The 16,702-nt window shown below is 45.7% G+C and overlaps 2 protein-coding genes across 5 annotated transcripts; both read right to left on the bottom strand.

Annotated features, from left to right (window-relative positions):
- Positions 1-190: 190 nt before the first annotated feature.
- On the bottom strand, positions 191-5,248 carry LOC114862572 (sodium- and chloride-dependent GABA transporter 2-like). 3 transcript variants are annotated; one of them, XM_029163037.3, is made up of 15 exons: positions 5,104-5,248; positions 4,717-4,908; positions 4,068-4,202; positions 3,516-3,656; positions 3,353-3,440; positions 3,141-3,273; positions 2,910-3,044; positions 2,399-2,502; positions 2,191-2,315; positions 1,983-2,095; positions 1,721-1,858; positions 1,537-1,639; positions 1,357-1,457; positions 1,076-1,246; positions 191-969 (listed from the first exon to the last, which is right to left on the bottom strand). In XM_029163037.3, exons 1-15 carry the CDS (start codon positions 5,108-5,110, stop codon positions 820-822), a joined length of 1,836 nt encoding a protein of 611 aa, XP_029018870.1. In that variant the 5' UTR covers positions 5,111-5,248; the 3' UTR covers positions 191-819. The 3 variants fall into 3 exon arrangements, with proteins under 3 accessions (XP_029018870.1, XP_029018869.1, XP_029018868.1); XM_029163036.3 differs by having other exon boundaries at positions 1,065-1,246; positions 3,353-3,656; XM_029163035.3 differs by having other exon boundaries at positions 3,353-3,656.
- A 300-nt stretch (positions 5,249-5,548) lies between these two features.
- kdm5a (lysine (K)-specific demethylase 5A) lies at positions 5,549-16,607 on the bottom strand. 2 transcript variants are annotated; one of them, XM_029163029.3, is made up of 29 exons: positions 15,848-16,607; positions 15,406-15,680; positions 14,639-14,716; positions 14,316-14,438; positions 13,944-14,114; positions 13,556-13,750; positions 13,215-13,293; positions 13,038-13,129; positions 12,749-12,907; positions 12,489-12,608; positions 12,206-12,364; positions 11,917-12,098; positions 11,594-11,756; positions 11,373-11,492; positions 11,101-11,295; positions 10,804-10,985; positions 10,567-10,691; positions 10,330-10,480; positions 10,037-10,157; positions 9,783-9,959; positions 9,518-9,696; positions 9,101-9,419; positions 8,463-9,023; positions 8,226-8,384; positions 7,898-8,026; positions 7,648-7,795; positions 7,336-7,556; positions 6,704-7,177; positions 5,549-6,475 (listed from the first exon to the last, which is right to left on the bottom strand). In XM_029163029.3, the coding sequence occupies exons 2-29, from the start codon at positions 15,550-15,552 to the stop codon at positions 6,146-6,148; spliced, it is 5,259 nt and encodes a 1,752-aa protein (XP_029018862.1). In that variant the 5' UTR covers positions 15,553-15,680; positions 15,848-16,607; the 3' UTR covers positions 5,549-6,145. The 2 variants fall into 2 exon arrangements, with proteins under 2 accessions (XP_029018862.1, XP_029018861.1); XM_029163028.3 differs by having other exon boundaries at positions 15,406-16,607.
- Between the last annotated feature and the right edge of the window lie 95 nt (positions 16,608-16,702).

The raw sequence follows: 16,702 nt of genomic DNA, 5'->3' as shown, positions 1-16,702 counted from the left end.
TTTTAAAAATGATGTAAAATCCATCAATGCGTATTAAAACCAGTTTTAATGTTAATTCCACGCGTCCTTTAGGACATATTAATCTTTTACGGAACATAATTACTCCAGTCTGGGCGATACTAATATTAATTAGACTTAATTTTTGTCATTTGTCATTGTCTGAAAAATATTCTTATTTTGTTAAAGTTACTCAAGACAACATGTAAATGTTTATTTAAAACTGTACACAATCATAAGGTCACATTGTTACATACATACAAATACTACATTGCACATACAGTAGCACGTTAGTTGTAAAAGCATACAATCCACTGCTCAGTCATATCAATGGTAAATTTGTAGTATTAATGTCAAAGTTTGCAACCTGTGCATCTGTCTCTAAAATAACTGCATATAAATCAAACATTACTTAACATTACTTTATAGTGTACATTTTAGCATCTTTTGTCAATATGCTATATGCTAATATTGAAGGACTTTACATTACATTACATAATCTATTAAAGGAATAGCTGAACAACATGTCGGTGTGTTAACAGATTCCTGTCAGAGAGGGGTGAAAATTCAGAGAAAATATACTTCCCCCACAAAACTAAACGTGATCTTGTAAGCAATTAACTATTTAGTTTATTTTGATTATTTTACTGCCATCCCTGAAATGCATAGGCACTGCCTATGGTTCACCTGTCTCATCTTCCAAAAAATGATGGCGTGACATTTATTGTGTCTGTTTCTGCATTAATCATTGGAATGGAGAAGGAAAGTCAAAGACAGAGCCAAAACCCACGCATTGCTCCTGCGTACTACTCATCCAGGGTATCATACATTGGAGTCTGCCTCAGAGACAGGAAAGTAACCATTTCGACTCATGGTGGTTTCTCCCTCAGGACTGAAGATGGCCAGTAACCTCTCTTGCTCTCTCTTGGTCTTGGGTAAATCATCAGATGGAATGATGAGCATCTGGATACGCTGTTAAAAAACAAGAATGTAATAACAATATGTCGTTTTGCCCCTCTCCTTTTAAGACCAAATGTAAATAAACAGTGACTAGAACGGATTCCTACATTGTTTTTACCTCTCGGAGTGTCCCCTGGGTGGTGCTGATTTTGTACACCATCCAAAGAGGAATGCAGACCATGGAGGAGAGCGCGAGCAACCAGCCAATGACGTAGCCCCACCACGGGTACACATACTCATTGTTGTATTTTAGAGGAGTATATTTGATGAGGGAGAAGGCAAAAGTACCCTAGAGGGACAAGCCACCAATCTTTTTATCATTATAAAATTTATATATTTTGCTTTAGTTGTTGTCGTCATTTCTGCAAAGCCATCCCTGCTTTGGTTGTTTGTACTCACAATGCAAGTGGCCGGGGTGAAGAACAACCAACAGTACTTGATGTAAGGCCCCGGGCGGTAGCCGATCATGTCCTCGATGTTGTCATAAAAACGATCAGCACCTGGAAAAACACATGCAGCTGAATGTCTGCCAATAGGTGACGATCACTCCCCGGTCACTGGAAACATACAGCAGCTTACCATAGACCCACGCAATGCAGACGGTCTCGAAGATGGACATGAAGAGAAGACACATGCCACTGGCGGCGTAGTAATCGAACAGCTGGAAGACATACATGCCCCCCTGCAGAGAGAGAAAGAGACCGAGTAGACGTGAGATGTACTAAGCACAGGCACCTGTGTGTACAATCTGTGTGACCCCTACCTCCATCAGCATGATGAGGCCCATGAGGAAGGAGAAGAGGACCACAGCCAACAGGAAGAGCTCCCTGCGGTTTTTGCGGCGGAACACAGCGGGGTACATGTCGACTATCGCTGTCACCAGACTCTCGACGCACACGAACTGGTCAAAAGAGGAGCAGAGACAAAGAATTCAAACAGAACACTCCTTAAACAGAAATGACCCCAAAGTGTTTGATCTCGCTAAAGACAAATAGAATTATCCTCCGGCTCCAGTGTTTTCCTACCTGACTATCCAGCCCGAGAAAGACGATCATAATAAAGAAGAGGGCGGCCCACAGAGGAGAGAAGGGCATCATGGACACCGCCCGGGGGTACGCTATGAAGGCCAGGCCAGGACCTGAACAAACACAAGGAAGATTATTAGTCCACCAATACAAAAAACAACTGATTGTCATGTTCTACTTTATTGTCGCTTCTTTATGCAAGTCTCACCAGATTCTGCCACTGCTGAGATGGGAACATTCTGTTCATATGACATGAAACCAAGGATGGAGAATATTGCAAAGCCTGCCACAAAGCTGGTGCCGCTGTTCAGACAGCACAGTGCCAGGCAGTCTCTGCAAACAAGATCAGATGAATCATCATAAAAAAAAGACAACGTGATGATATTTCCACTGTCCACCATAGTTCATCTTTATACCTGTAGCAGTTATTGTTGTATTTGTTGTAGCTGCCCAGAGCTGTGAGTGACCCCAGACAGATGGCGTAAGAGAAGAATATCTGGGTTCCAGCATCCATCCAAACCTAATACATGAGAGACTAAGAGGTACTGAGAGTGAACTCGAGAGATACACTAATGAGAGCAACCGTGAAATGTGTGGGGCCAACTTTCATGTGTTCCATTAATGAGAAATCTGCTCAGCCCTAGTAAAGCTTGTGTTTACAGTCTCAGTAGTGTCCTGGCCAAACATCTGATCCCGGTGATCCCTGCTCCTTTCATGAACAGCAGATGGACTCAGCAGAGAGACGAGACTTCCCAGTAAATAACAATGGGATGTCTGCACCTTGCGTGTTCCCACCCAGGGGGAGCAAAACATTAAATCACCTCTTAAACATTCTTATTGCTATTTAGCTCCGATGGCCGGAGGGTAATTGAACCTTTATGATTAGAGGCAAAGTGTCTATTTTTCTCCTGTATCGGATGATGGTACCTGTGGGTCTGCCAGTCGCCCCAGGTCAGGGTACAGGTAGAACTGGATGCCGATGCCAGCACCGGGCAGGGTGAGCCCTCTGATCAGCAGCACAGTCAGCATAAGATATGGGAAGGTTGCAGTGAAGTAGACCACCTATTTAAATGCAGGGCTGTGGTAAATATGCACACAAGAACACTACACAGTCTGAGAACTGAAGGTGCAGGGCACGTTCAAATCGCCCTGACCCACCTTTCCTGTGGATTTCACCCCCTTCCAGATGCAGAAGTAGCACATGACCCAAGCGATGAACAGACACAGGGCCAGGTCCCAGTTCAGAGACCCCATGTGGTCAATGCCGGGCGAAATCCTCAGTGCTCTTCGCCTGCAGACACAGGAGAGATGTAGGAAAATTGTTGCAGTTACACTGGTTCTGAACTGATAGGATAAAGGAGGAAACTCACTCCCAGAACTCAATGACAGGCGAGGTGGCATTTGTGTCGACCGCTGCGTTGATCGACGTGTTTCTCCTCTGAAACTCCACACAGTTGTCTATGAGAAAAGGAGACATCCATAACAAGATCGTGTCAGGGGCCGTTCGTGTATGGTGAGGCCCGTTCACCGCACCTGTGTTCCATGTGTTGTTGCAGGAGGACCACGCCAGGTCCGGTGAGAAGGAGAAGGACAGGTAAAAAATCCCCCAGGCCAGAACGATGATGTAGTAGAAGTTCAACAGAGTCACGATCACCTGGGTGCCATAGCCTAGACCTGCAGAGGTGCCATTTTAGCACATAGAGCATATACTGTACATGTATGAATGACAATATTGAATAATGAGGTGCAGTATAATCAGCTCAAATATAAAAACCCATTTGAGAGACATTTTACAGTAATACTTTAAAGGTATGCGTTAATATGAGCCAATGTACCCCGGGGCACAGACATGTTTATTGCTCCTCAGTAATCCTGCATGGGATCAGAACCCCCAGACTGAGACTGATAATCCTGGTCATTATGTTGTTATTGGGTTGTTTTTAATACTTTATATGTTCTGTGTGCTTTTTGTGTTTTGTTTTGAAGCCCCAATGATTGTGACTCTCTTGAGGCCGTCTGTCGCCTTTTAGGATGTTTTGAGTTGAGGCGTTTTGAACCCAGAGTTAAGACCTGGTTGCTCCCTACCTTCAAACAAAGGGCTGATTTTTCTCCAGCATGTAATGCCTCCCTCGCTGGTGTACTGGCCCAGAGCTGTCTCCAGGAAGAAGACAGGGACGCCACAGGTGAACAGGAAGATCAGGTAGGGGATGAGGAACGCACCTGAGACGTGGAAAAGCAGAGAACAACAGTTGTTTTTTTTTTAAACAGAGTTGCTGCTCATCTCCTTCAGCTCTTTTGGCTGGCGTCACATCAGGCGACGAGAGGGCTCGCTGCGCTCGGATTTCTGTGCGTTCGCAGAGATGGCTGCTGTGAGCGAGGAGCAACAACAGCTGTCGACCCCGCTGGGTCCCGAACCCTGACCCCGCCACCCCATGGAAGGGGAAGGAGAAGTGTCCAATTTAGCAGCGGCTCAAGCAAGTCCAGAGAGAAAGAAACACATTTCAGGCTCTGATTTGGTGCATTTGGGATTTGTTTTGCAGTCAGGTTTAAATGTAAGAGTCCATAAAGGTGGTTATTCTGATTTGATGCAAAATTTGATGCCAGCTGTGAAAATATTTCATGGTTGAGGGAGGATGAACACTATCAAGCCTAGGAGTGGTTAACCAGCATTCCTCTATATGTCTGACATTGATTGTGCCCATGTCATGTATTCGCCTCCTAAACTCCCACTCACCTCCTCCGTTCTTGTAGCAGAGGTACGGGAAGCGCCACACATTGCCCAGCCCGATGATGGAGCCAGCGACCGACAGGATAAACTCTACCTTGTTACTCCACTGGCCTCTCTCCTCCATCTTCTCCTCGGAGGTCGACAGCCGGTCCTTGGCTTGGCTGTGGCCGTAGGGGACGCCGGGTCTTGTGGCGTCACCTACAAAACGCACAGAGAAGATGACTGCAGATGGTTGTAGAAGCTATTGGTCCTTGCTGTTGCCTAGACTGGAGTTGATTTTGTGAGGGAGGTTCAGTGGAGTTCCAGCTCTGAACCTAACTGGGATTTCACCCAGGCTGTGTACATGCACAGGTCATATATGAATATAACACATCACACACGTGCATGGCTTACCGGTCATTGCTGTGTTGTCCGTGGCTCAAGTTTCAAGGCAGAGCAGTCTCTGGAGATTTATCTGTCAAAAGCTCAAGTTTTAGTATTTAACTTGAGTTTGGTGAGGGGTGGGGGGCTGTAACGCTAAACCCAAGGCCAGCCTCTGCTTTCTTTCCCTGCGCCTTCCCCCTTCAGTTCTAAGTACATCACATACCATGGAGGCACAGTTATAATAAGATGCAGCATATGTAGAATGACACTGAAACAGGTTCAGTCTCTGAAAGCTACATGGAACACAGAAACATGTGGATTTACTTTACGACTAATAATTGTAAAATAGTTTTATGAAGAAATAATTGGATGGGTAGCAGTAGATAATACTGTGGGTTTGCAAAACATACAAAAAGGAAAAACTATTTTAAGGGAATTACCAGAGGGGAAAAAAACATCACAAATCATTCATTCATCATTTGACTAGGAACAATTTATTAAAGGTGAGAAAACAAAAAAGCCACAACCCATTTGTTTAATTGCTTAAAAGCTATATACATTATAAATAATCCCACTACATTACAAACATTTCTTTTTCCTAGTCTGGAGTCCTACATATTCAGATGTTACAGTCCCAAAGGGTCAGGCAGACGTTCAGGATGTCCAGTAAAACACGACCGGGAACATATTTGTTTATTTGCACTGGATACGACAGCTGGAGTAAGAGTGTGTCTGGTTGTAGTTAAGTGTACGGATGGCTTGTTATTGTAGAGAAAGGAGGAGGACCAGGAAGTAGCTGGTGGGAGTTTCTAGACCTACAACAGCTGAGAGGGGGCGGAGGCCTGTTTGAGCACTGACAATCTTCTCTTTTCCATCTGACAGACGCTTCTCTTCTTTATCTGTTGTGCTCTGTGATCCAGATGCAGCCTCCCTGGTGTGTCGGTCTTCTCCTAAAACTCAGTGTTAATTCTCTCTCTCTGATCCTGTACAGGCTGACAGGTTAAAACATTAGCCCGGCCACTAGGTTTTGTGAGGTACGGTATTCAAACTCAGTCTTTTTGTTTTTTTAATGCTAACTGCCCTCCTGAGGCTCATGCTGCTGCTGATGTGAGGCTGTTGGGTTCGGGTGTGAAGCAGAGGACGTGTGGGACCACGAGGCCACCACGGAGGACGACGGCAGACCCTGCAGGTTGCTGTTGCTGCCGCTGCACATCGCCGTCGTCAGCACTACGATGCTCTCCTCCGCCACCGCCTCCATGGTCATCCCTCCGCTCCCCTCTGCGACCTTGCAGGAGCAGTCCACGCAGATGTAGTCCTCGTTCTCCGCCATTTCACATGACACGCCCACACACACCTGGTGGAACCACTCGTCACAGCCACCGTCGCACTGCACCCAGTCCACCTGGAAAGGCACACAGTCGCACAAAGGTGCGGGATTACTCGAGGTATTGGTGAATCATTCAAAGAATTTACAGCCTTTTAGCAGCAGTTTGATGTTCTCTGACCTCTTAATGATTAACCTACAGCTGTGCATGATTTGAAGCGCTGAAAGTCGCATTTAGGTTTGCTCTACATATAATGCATCGTTAAGCAACTCAACAAAAGGCAAATATGTTTCATATCAAGTCACCTTATCTTTGCAGGGTCGCTGGCAGTTCTTGGCTGCACACACAGCGTTCTCGTCGTTGGAGTCCTCAGCTCCAGACCAGTCGTACTTGGAGGGAATGTCAAGAATCTTTTTCTCCTTCCTCTTCTCCAGGCTCTCCCTGATGGCCTCTGCCTTGGCGGCAGCCTTCTCCTTCCTCTTCCTCTCTTTTTCTTCCTTCGCCAACCGCTTTGCCAACTGCTTCATCTCCCGGTTCTTGTCGAGGTTGAGTTTGAGTTTCTTTTTCTTGGGTTTTCCACCCAAGCTGAGCTCTAGGCCAACTCTTTTCAGTTCTTTGGACTTGACCGGTCGTATTTCGCCCATTGCTGAGCCCCCACCAGCAGTGGCAGCAGCCATGAGCATGTGATGGTGCTCAGCTCTTTCCAATTTTCGTTTCCTTTTCTTCTCAGAGTCCTTAATCTTAATCTTTAGAGGCTTTTCCATTAGAGAGTCTTCAGGCTGGAAAAAACAAAAAGTACATCATCATATAAAAAGAAAAACGGGTCATAACTATGAACACAACAAACACAAACTTAATAAACATAAACATATCAGGTCACTATCATTTACCATGAACGAGCTGTGCAATCAGGTTGTGTAACAAATGACCTCCTTACCTCCATAACCTGCAGGAATCTCTCCTCAGATGGGGGGTGTGTGGCCTGCAGAATCCTCCAGATGTGCTGGGTCTCATCCAGGGAGACCTCCAGCAGGTCTCCCAGCATCATCAGCTCCTCCAGCTGGGCCTTGGCCTGCGGGGACAGCTCGAGTACTGGCGGCTCCAGGCTGCGAGGGACCAGAGGGGTCTTTCTTGGCTGCTTTCTGGGTGTTCCTAGATCTGAAATGTAAATGTTTTCGGTAAGAGATGATGAAGGGACTTACGTCAGACGAAAATGGGAACAGACAAACAATGTGTGATACAATCTCACTTTGCACACAGGACTTTGAGGCTGAGGAGTAGGCATGCTCAGCGCAGAACGAGGGCGTGACAGCTGGCCACATGTGACTGACCACCTCTTCTGATTTAACAGGAATCTCCTCATCACAGAACAGGTAGGGCTTCACCTCACCCGGGTCCTGCGGCAAAATGGACACAAAACAAACACAATTAAAGCCAAAATAAATCATGCTTGAACGATCATTTTTAATTTATAATCTGCCCTTTCATGCCTCACATACCTTCATATCATAACCGTAGGTCTCCCTTATGTCCTCGTCTGAGTCGGTCTCCTCATCGTCGTAGTCCACAGAAGGACGAGGTGATGTGGCTCTGCTGAAACCTGACTGCTGAAAAGTCTGAATATGGCCCTGGGAATAGATAAAAGTACGTATGTTTTAAAAATATAAACTAAATTTTGGGGTTCAATTCATGTCACCTATAAATATCTTCTTTTGGTGTATTTGTATTTGCAGAAGAAACAAGAAACTGCTTCTGAAGTTAAAGGCCTGAAAGATTTTGTAGTTAAGTAGAAATTAATTTGAATATGAAATGTTTGATCTAAAGTACCTGCAGGTCTGGGTTAGCAGCAGCTTTCTGAAGCTCAGCATTTATGATTTTCTCTGTTTTCTCTCTTGCAGCTTGCTCCACCATGCGCTGACTCAGCACGGACAACTTTGCCAGGGCTGAGGACAGCTCCTCAGTGGCCAATGCTTGACGGGCTCGGTCCTGGTAGGACAGGTATATGTCGGTAAATATTAAAAAGAAACTGCATGGAAATTAGGTGTTTACTGTTCATGGACGTACCTGCCAGCTCATTGCCCTTTCTGTCAAACACTGGAGAGCTTCTCCTTCAGGCAGACGCACTGGTAGCTTCTGCAGCGACACCAATAGCGACAAGATTGTCTCTAGTCTTGGCCTTCTCGACCGCTGACAAAGCGGACACAGAAACTTTGAGTCTTTGCTGTTGCTCTGCCAGCCAACACCCACTTTCTTCTGAGATCCTGTCTTGGGCAGAGGCACACATGCTCCGTGGAACCAGTCCTTACAGAGCTCACACTGCAACATGAAACCACTGGCTGTCTTCCGACACAGGCAGAACTTGACCTCCTCGATGCGGTCAGCCATGGCCATCTTGGCTAAATTGGCAGCACGGAGTGAGTGGATGGCCTCTACTTCTTTTTGCTCTTTGGCTTTGAAGGCTGCTACAACAGTGGAAGGATCTCGTGTCTCCTCGAGGGAATCCTCCAGGTCGCTCAGGGTGTCCGGGTCAAAGCCTACTCTCTCCTTGTCCATGAGTTCCTTGACACGTTTCCTTTTGCTTTTGCTGTTGCCATAAACCCCGATATCCACGCGAGGACTTAAGACCTAAAATCAGGAGACACAGGTTTTACTCCCATTCACAAACAACAACAACAGCTGGAGAACAACCTTCGGTGGCACACCTGGAGCAATGTATACGTGGAGTTCTTTTTGAGAAATGTTCGTGCAGTCCTCTCCCTCCAGGCGCGGGCTGCAGCCACCTGAGACTCCACTTGAGCAAGTGGGTCAAGTCGGACAGGGATGGAGCGTCCCCTGGCCAACAGGCTTTCCAGTTGCTCGAGGTAGGCGTAGCTGGTGCCACTCTGAATGGCTTCCACCTTGGTTGTCCACTCCTTGGCCTTCTGCAGGGCCTCTCTGAGGGCCAGAATATTGGGGAGGTATGCTGGGATATTCCTAGCTTCCAGCACGATGCTCTCCAGGGTGACCATGCTGTGTCGAGGCCTAAAGTCAGAGTACTTGAATTAGCTGATGTGCAGGACTTTTCTTTTTGTAGTAGTAGTTGGCATTTGTGCATGTCGCTCGTGTATGTATAACCATACCTGGCCTGCAGGCAGGCACGAGCCTTATCCTCCCATCTCTCTGAGACCGTGAGAATTTCTTGTAGCTCAGCCATTGCTTTCTCCACAGCGTGGTGCGGTGCCAGGCCCACCCCTGAATCTATGAGCCTCTTCATCAGCTCCAGGGTAACCCGATGGGGCTCAGCCAGAGTGACACGCACCTGAGGTGAGACAACAGTAGCGGGTTATGTTAAGTCACGTAACACAAATCACGTCAGGTGCAACAAATAGGCTACAAGGAACGCGCCTCGTCGAGCCAGCGGGCCTGCTGGAGCTCCTGTTTGAGTCGGGGCAGTTCGGGCAGCTCCACATCTAGGCCACTTCCCAGGTCCAACAGTGCCTGCAGTTTGGAGGAATCCGGCATTTCGTCTGACAGAGCTACCTGGGCACGGTCATGGAAGTCTTCCACATTCTCCAGTAACTCCTGCAAAAGAATTACATTTGATAAATGTTGGGTAAACACAAGCATAATTAAACATAATTAGTGAAGATGGAACTAACTTTGACTTGGTGGGCCTGGCTGATGATGCAGGGCAGCCTGTAAAGCTGATCCACAAAGGCCTTAAGCTCATCCACTGTTAGTTTGGTTCGGTTACGACTGTTCTCAGAACGGAGACGGCTACTGAAGACATAAACGGAAACAGAGCAACACTTAATTCAATGTTCGGAATCTGATCACCTACTGTATTGATTTTCAAATGAAGGTCATGTTAGCTACAGCCCTACTTCCCGGTGTGAGTATTTAGTGCATTGGCTATAGGTATAATAAATTCAACCTCTCCACATTCACTGACCTGTGCCTCTGTTTACGGCTGAGCAGCAGCTGGGCTACAGAGGAGCATGTCTCCGCCTCTTTGACCATCTCCCTAAGGCGACGGAACAGAGCGTTCTCAGGATACTTCCTGTCCTCTGCGTCCTCCAGCAAAACCTTGAGCTCTATAAGATCTGAGACATGCAAAGAAAAAATTGTATGACAGTAGTACACAACAAATCGCAACATTATATAGTATTATCGAATATATCTAGGAAACCTTTCTTGTTCTTCTGATCTGCAGCCAAGGCCTCAGTGACCCTCTTTGCCCACGTGTCATAGGATTGAGCTCTTGTCTTGACCCCATAAAGCATGGCTGGAAACTCCTCCAAATCATAGCGGTATCTGCAATATATGTTAGACTTAAAGTAGACAACATGCTATATACGGCAAAGGAAATGTGAAGTGGGGCGCTGTTATTTTGAAACTGCCAGTCAAGAGAAGAGAGACTAGTCACCGGAGACACTTGTTGCTAAGTGGACAATCGCAGAGGTCCTCTGCATGGTGGAGACAGACCAGATGATCGGGGCTGCAGGAGCAGGTCAGCGCAGACAGGAAGCACGTAGTCTTACATTTGTAGCACTGGCGCTCATCGTCTGGCACCAGTTCAAATATTTCCTGCTCTGAGGACAGCACTCCCTGTAGGTTAGGGGTCACAAGAACCAATTCATTAAACAGAAACATTTGACAGAAGATGATTTTAGGAACTTGTTTCATTCAAATTAGTAATTAAAATGAAAACATTTCTTCTCACAATTTCTTCCACAGCTCGTCTGAGTTTTGTCTCTTCCTCCATCATATGTCCCAGTTCCTTAAACACTGCAGCGGCCAGTTCCACATCAAGGCTCTCTGGGTCGGCAGCCATCTTGCACAACAGCTCATCATGAGAGAAGACACAGTAGCGGTGGAGTCGGCGGTAATGAGCCACACACTGACGACCCATAGGCAACTGAGGATGACCATGGGGGAAATATAAACTATCACTTTAAAAAAAATAAATTTTAATTATTGAAATACTTTTTTTACCCAGTCAGCAGTGCAGAAGTTAACAGCCTCTGCAAAGTTGTAGCCCTGATTAAAACCACTGTGATAAGCTCTGGGGAAGGTTATCACAAACTCTCCTGCACACTGATTGGTCCTGTACACCTGAGAAAAGGGAGGATACATACATACAACTAATAAGACACATATCAAATCAATAATATGTAAATCAGATTAAATGTCCACATCAGGCCCAGAATACATACAGGCACACCATGCTCCATGAGAACATTGGGATTCATGATCGTGACCAGCTGATGGAGCAGGTCAGGCTGGGAATCAAAAAGCTCTGGAGCCAATTTCTTCATGACTGCCTCCAGCTGCTCGGCTGCAGAGGCTGGCACTCCGTACCAAGTCTTGGGTTCACCCCTGGAAAACAGAGAAAACACACAAATTGAAATTAAAGGATATTTAACCAACGGTTAAAGATTGATGGAGAAGCAGAATAGAAAAGTAGCATAAACCCCAAACTTAAAATGTTTGTACTTTATTACACCAGTATGCAAATATCAAAGCTGTAGGGTCTCACCAGTGGAGGAAGTTTATGGAGTAACTCCAGTGGTCCTCAATGTGCCAGCAGAAGGAGGAGAAGCACATGCCAACATAAAGCCAGGGCACCTTCATGCCTGAGATGTCCACATTGATGTGGGTGAGGACTGATTGCTCCAGCACTGGCATGTTATTCAGGTTCCAACCTGAGTTGGCATACTCCTGTGAAGCGAGGGGGAATTTCACTTCAGGGAAACTGTATACCATTACACTGTATACCCATTCTGAATTCTTAACAGATAAAAGCGTTTGTTATATGCAAAACCCACCTCTTCATCTCCCAGCAGCCTTCTTCTTCCATCCCTCATAGGAAATCCACTGCCCACCTCCTTAGAGCTGATGTCAGCACCATACTCCACAATGACATCTTCCTCGATGCTGCTGACCAGGCGCCAGAACTCCTTCTCCACCAACTCTGTGGGGACCATCTAGGGAGATAAAGCAGACACTAATGAAACTCCCTTATCATTTCACCGCTCATTTAACTTTTAAGCGGAACAACAGCTGCATCATACCAGGATATATATGAAAGACCTGACACGGTTTACTCACATGCACAGGCATGTTGAAGTAGTCGGACTTAAACTGGTCGGCCATCTCTCCGAAGCTCTGGAGAGTGTACTCCCTGACGCCCTGCTCAAAGCCAAATGCCTCTCTTGGCTTACTGCACTCCTGTGAGGGTAAATGATCAATTACTATCATTTACATGACCATTACACATAATAAAAATTAAATACATACATACATACATACAACCCATAAGTAATATTATTATTCATTTTACGCAGGAGTTTGAATAGACAGTGCATTACCTCAGCAACACATTTTGGGCAGCGCCAGTCACCCTTGGGCACATCCTGCAGAGGCGGGATCAGACAGAATGTGTGGTAGCTGTCATCGCAGCCGTCACACAGCAGGAGACGGTCCTCCTCGTCGCCACGGCCACACACCAAGCAGAGATAGAGGTCGATCTGGGTCATTGGTAAGCGGACAACACAAAGACGGTCATGGCAACAGTAAAAAAAAAAAAAAAAAAAAAAAAAAAAATCAAAATGTCATCTATCAACAGGTAAATGGCAAAAACTATAACGAGTAACTCACAAAGTTAACCTCCAGGGTCTCCTTACGAGGCCTCATCTTGATGGCAAAGGCCTGGGCCTTCAGGTGACGCTGCTTCTTGTTGAACCCATCGTCTTAACAAAAAAAGGGAGAAGTGCAGATGAAAGATGCGGGACAGTGATAATAAAAAAAAAATAGGCCAAGGAAAAATACCCTTACCAGCTGAAACAATCTCCAAGCCCACCATCTTGGGACTTGTGCTGAAGATTGTGAGGCCTTTTGGCTCCTTGTTTTCTCTCTAGAGATACAGCAAAAACAACGGCACCAGACTGTGAAACAGAGTGATCTAGCTAGAGGCCAAATTTTACACTACGTCTAGGAAACACACAGAACTATAAATCTGAGAATATGGTATTAAGAGCTCAGCTCTGTTAACAATAGTATTTAAAAAGGTTTTTATCGGGTTTTGGAATGTTTCAGATTAACTAAGAATACAATAAAACTCACTTTGAGACAGTAGAATTTCTTATTTATTGTCTGCTTAACAGGTGTCTCATTACCTCAGATTTAATGCGCCTGGAGCGCCTCTCAGGCAGAAGTCGCTTTTTGTTTTGCGTTGAATCACACTCTGGGTCTTTTTCCTTATCCTCCTCCTCCTCCTCTTCTTCTGGCTCCTCCTCCTCCACTGCCTCCTCACCAACTCCCTCATCTATATCCTCCACATCATCTCCCTCATCATACAGTCTCTGGATGCCCTGATTAGAGAAGGACGCAAAAGGTGGAAGGACATTAGACTAAAAAAAAAACAAAACACAACAACAACAACAACAACAACAACCTACTGGCAACAATGCATCTGCTATTTTGTCATTAACCAATGGATGGCAATCTAGTTAATGATGTATATACCCATTAAAAAATTATTGAGATATTAGGAGCATGACTCACAGTTAACGTGGCTCCAGACTGGAAGAGCTCATAGGGGTACAAGATTTTCTCATAGTGTGAGCGCAGCAGAGAACCGGTGCCTTTTCCCGGTGGGAAACCCATTCGGCTGGCCACCATGGACCACCTCTTCTCCTTACATACAGTTTCAAAGCCACCTTCTGATGACACAATCTGAAAGACACACATGCCAAGTGTGGGCCTTTCTATTTAGCATAAGGGACTAAAACAACATGCTGCAGACAAATGCAAAGCAGCAACCTTAAAATGGAAAAAAAACACAAAGCAATACATCTGTCCACTAAAAGGAAAGCTATACATTTAGTCTAAAACCAAACTGCATACAAAACGCTACAGAAACGAATGTAGTGTTACCTTGCTGAGCTGATAGAGGTCCAGGATCTTTCTCTCCACATGAGGGAATCGAATCTTGGAGCCCTGGAGCTCCCAGAACTTTGCGATTTGATCCAGAAAGTTGAGCTTAACCCTTGTGAGGGCCTGTCATGCAGAGAGAGAGAGAGGTGGCAGCACAAACTATAAATACATGAGCAGAATATTTTTGCTGTGGATCACACTGGGCACAAAAAGCAAAAACCACTGAATGCTTGCACTTGGACACAGAAATCTACTTTACACACCTTAATGCAGCAGTGTGTGGAATCATGTTCTCATTTGAGCCACACCTGAGACAGACTCACCTCAAGTTCGTTTAGCCTTTGCACTCGAGGGGTGAAGCGGAAGTTGCGTACATCACAGGCAAAAGGAGGCTGCCAGTCCTGAGAGAGAGCAGAAACGTCACCTTGTGCCAAAACACCGCCGACAATTGGAGAACGACCCCAATGCAGTGAAAATGGGACAGCATCAGTGTTTGTTAAGACATGACTGAGCTTAGGAACGAAGACAAATAGCCGCATTCATGCAGTTTGACACACATCCAGAAAGGGTATTGCCCCACGGACAGATCTCCACAGCTACATAAGTTAACCGTAGCCTATTAAGTTGTGCTACGATCACATACCCCTTAGAACAATTGGTGCACATTAGGGTCTGACAGCAGCTAAAGGCCTCCATGTGGCCTGATGTGGCATCTTCACAGCTAGCACGGTACGATCACTGGACTGTAATTTAGCTAGCTGTCAGGAGGCAACAAAAACAAAAGGGACTAATAGCAACTGTTCAATACAGCTCGCCTTTTAAAACTTGCCTGATTTACACAAGGAATCAGTCTGACTCATAATCTGTTCAAATTACCTGAAGTTGAGCGCAAACAAAAGGTAACGCTAGTATATTTTGACCTCTGTTAGAATGATGGTAAGTAGTAATGTTAATGTCGTTGCCTACTTCACAATGCGCGCAGGCCCCAATAAACCCAGTGCTAGATCCAGCAGTGTGATAGGAAAACGATTCCGGATTTGATCACAGCGTTTAAAATTATTTGATTATATGCGTTTGTTTGATTGTTTACCTCTGGGGGTCGGATCTTGCAGATGCCAGTTTTCTCCGCAATGGGTCGGATCTTGTTGATAAATCCTAACGGATCCGAGAAATCCTCCCAACTCGGCTCAAAAACTGGACATTCGGGAGGGGGGACGAACTCAGCAAACCCAGACATGTTGAGGTGGATCCAGTTAAACAGGCTCTAAAATAATATTACTGAATAAAATGCGCCGAGTGGAGTTCAAGAGTCCATGATTGTTCTCAATAGTCTTCTTGGGGAACTTCCTCTGTGTCCCTCATGATCTTTCAAATAAGAAATTACTTCAGTGACGGAGCATCTCGAGTTTAATGGCGAACCATAATCTGATCTGACAGTAAATGAATAAATACACTAGCAGATTAATGTTTTCCCACCGCCCGTTCACAGCCGGCAAGGCCAGGCCGAGGACTCTCCACCACCACTCCCCTACCTGGGACATAGGGTAGGGTCAGTCCGAAACGCCATCATCCATTCTCACGATCGACAGCTTTACCGAAACTCAGCTCTGCAGTGGAAACTCCTGCCAGGGTTGATCGCGCAATTTCATGAGAAGTTTGAAGAGACAAACCAAAACACGCCGCCTGTTACAGCGATGAATGCGATGTTATGTTCCGCAAGCTAACGTTGCTACATCTATGTAGCAAACTGAGTAGTGCATGACTTCTTCGTATTGATGCGTTACCAACAAACTTGTCCATGGGTTAGCTAGCTGGTAATGTCCTTTAGCCAGCTAACGTAATCCTCCTCAATCGACAGTCTCCAGACTTTGCGTCCACTTTTGCGAACAAGTGTAACGTGCCAGCCAGCCAACCACAACAAGGAAGGGGCTAGTAGTAGAGAGCGTTCATCGCTGCCTTGTGATGACTTCTTGCATCCACCCCCATTCATTGAGGCATTTGAGGCAACGGCAAACTAGCATCCAGCTAATTTCCTTGGCTAAAATCAGTTTAGCTACAACCTGCCATTGCGCAGCTAACATTAGCGTTAGCTAAAAAAAGTAAGTTGAGCGGAATGGCCGCCGATAGCTTCCTTGGGTTATTCGGAGTCATTTGGTAAAGAAACAGTAACCATTATGCTTCGTTTTACCGGATCCCACTCTTCTTACGAATAATCTAACGTCGTCTTTATGTGTTGTAGCCGTATTAGCCGCCGTGCTAGCCACTAGCAAGGTTGGATGACCTGTTATGGTGCATTCAGGAACACTCCGAAATAACCCACTTCCAAGTTTTTAAATAGCGTGAAACGTTAATTTTTGTGGATACATTAGCGAGTAACGTAACAAGGA

Source organism: Betta splendens, chromosome 9, assembly GCF_900634795.4.
Source record: "Betta splendens chromosome 9, fBetSpl5.4, whole genome shotgun sequence".
NCBI classification, from domain to species: Eukaryota; Metazoa; Chordata; class Actinopteri; order Anabantiformes; family Osphronemidae; genus Betta; species Betta splendens.
The sequence above is the reverse complement of the archived record's forward strand: the minus strand, read 5'-3'. Positions and strand labels throughout refer to the sequence as shown.

What these genes read in the sequence shown, in the direction of transcription:
- LOC114862572 (XM_029163035.3), bottom strand. An exon ending in TACAACAATAACTGCTACAG is followed by an intron (nt 2,316 to 2,398) that starts GTATAAAGATGA and finishes TCTTGTTTGCAG; the next exon opens with AGACTGCCTGGCACTGTGCT. An exon ending in TCACCCCGGCCACTTGCATT is followed by an intron (nt 1,247 to 1,356) that starts GTGAGTACAAAC and finishes TTGTCCCTCTAG; the next exon opens with GGTACTTTTGCCTTCTCCCT.
- kdm5a (XM_029163028.3), bottom strand. Translation starts at nt 15,552, where the DNA reads ATGTCTGGGTTTGCTGAGTTCGTCCCCCCTCCCGAATGTCCAGTTTTT. An exon ending in TCATGGAGCATGGTGTGCCT is followed by an intron (nt 11,493 to 11,593) that starts GTATGTATTCTG and finishes CCCTTTTCTCAG; the next exon opens with GTGTACAGGACCAATCAGTG. An exon ending in CCACGTATACATTGCTCCAG is followed by an intron (nt 9,024 to 9,100) that starts GTGTGCCACCGA and finishes TCCTGATTTTAG; the next exon opens with GTCTTAAGTCCTCGCGTGGA.